The sequence below is a fragment of the Calidris pugnax genome, unplaced genomic scaffold (genome assembly GCF_001431845.1).
Source record: "Calidris pugnax isolate Ruff unplaced genomic scaffold, ASM143184v1 scaffold173, whole genome shotgun sequence".
NCBI lineage: Eukaryota > Metazoa > Chordata > Aves > Charadriiformes > Scolopacidae > Calidris > Calidris pugnax.
In genome coordinates, this window is record NW_015090917.1 from 158728 (window position 1) to 160364 (window position 1637).

The 1637-nt window shown below is 71.0% G+C and overlaps 1 protein-coding gene across 1 annotated transcript in view; it reads right to left on the bottom strand.

Annotated features, from left to right (window-relative positions):
- Positions 1-1589, bottom strand: part of MPND (MPN domain containing) — a 6512-nt gene extending 4923 nt beyond the window's left edge. Inside the window, 3 exon segments of the mRNA XM_014949662.1 lie at positions 123-212; positions 214-349; positions 1465-1589. Coding sequence (XP_014805148.1) covers positions 123-212; positions 214-349; positions 1465-1589 — 351 coding nt within the window.
- Positions 1590-1637: the final 48 nt, after the last annotated feature.

Here is a 1637-nt window from a genome sequence, read left to right on the forward strand (position 1 = left end):
CTCCTCCCTGTGTCCCCCACCTCTGTCCCCCATCCTTGTGTCACCCATCCCTGTGTCCTCCATCCCTGTCCCCCATCCCTGTCCCCCCATCCCGTCGCATCCCCCATCCCACCGGCTCTCACCAGGTAGTAGATGGAGAGGACCCCCCGGGCCGGCTCGAGGAGCCCGTCGCGGAGCAGGACGCGCAGGGTGATGCCGCGGCGGGTGAGCACGGCCCCCCGGGTGCCCCCCGCCGCCTTCGCCCCGCTCCCCCCCTCCGCCTCGGCCTCCGCCTCCTCCAGCCCCGGCTCCAGCTCGTCCTCGTCCTCCTCCAGGCACTCGTCCCCTCCGGGGGAGGCGGCCGCCAGCGCTGCGGGATGGGGACACACCGTGTGGGGGACACCTCCCTGGGGGGCAGAACCCAGGGGTGTCCCCCCCCAAGTGGCACCCTTGGGTCCCCCCACCTCATGTGTGGGTGGGAACACTGGGACATGGGGATGGGAAGATGGGGACACAAGCATGAGGGGACACAAGGACACAAGGGGATGGACACGGGGACAGGAGGACCCAGGGACAGGGGGATGGGGACACTGATGGGGGGGCAGGGGAGGACACAGGGATATGAAGACAAAGGGACATGACAACAGAGGACTAGGGGACATGGGGACACAGCTGGGGGACACGGGGCCATGGGGCACGGCTGGCGGACACGGGGACACAGCTGGGGGACGGGGGGATGAAGGTTCTCCTGGCCCAGCAGGGCCCCACAGCCTGGTCTGAACCCGGGGGGGGACACACGAGGAGGAGGGCAGGGCCCCCGGGGGAGCACAGCCCTGGCCCCTGCTCTGCTCCTGCCCCACGGGTGTCCCCACGGGTGTCCCAGTCCCTGCCCCACAGATGTCCCTGGGTGTCTCTACACCTGACCCACGGGTATCTCGGGGTGATCCCGTGGGTGTCTTGGGGTGTCCCTGTCCCTGACCCAGGGGTGTCCCTACCCCTGCCCTATGGGTGTCCCTGTCCCTGTCCCTGCCCCACGGGTGTCCCAGGGTGTCCCAACCCCTGCCCCACGGGTGTCCCAGGGTGTCCCCACCCCTGTCCTATGGGTGTTCCCATCCCTGACCCACGGGTATCTCGGGGTGTCCCCATCCCTGCTCCCGTGGGTGTCTTGGGGTGTCCCTGTCCCTGACCCAGGGGTATCCCTACCCCTGCCCCACGGGTGTCCCTGTCCCTGCCCCATGGGTGTCCCAGGGTGTCCCCCCCCCGTCCTATGGGTGTCCCCGTCCCTGACCCACGGGTATCTCGGGGTGTCTTGGGGTGTCCCCGTCCCTGATCCATCCCGTGGGTGTCTTGGGGTGTCCCTACCCCATCCCCACGGGTGTCCCCGGCTGTCCCTCCCCCTGCCCCACGGGTGTCCCCGGGTGTCCCTACCCCTGCCCCACGGGTGTCCCCGTCCCCGACCCACGGCTGCCTCGGGGTGTCCCCCACCTCCTAGGAGTTCCCGGGGTGTCCCGGGCTGTGTGTCCCCCCCCGCTCCGTGGGCGCCCCGCGGTGCGCACCGTGGGGGGGGTCCCGCCGTGGCCGTGCACCTGCGTGGGTGTGGGTGTGCGCATGCGCAGGTGCACACGCGTGTGCACGGGGCGGGGCGGGGCGGGGGGGGG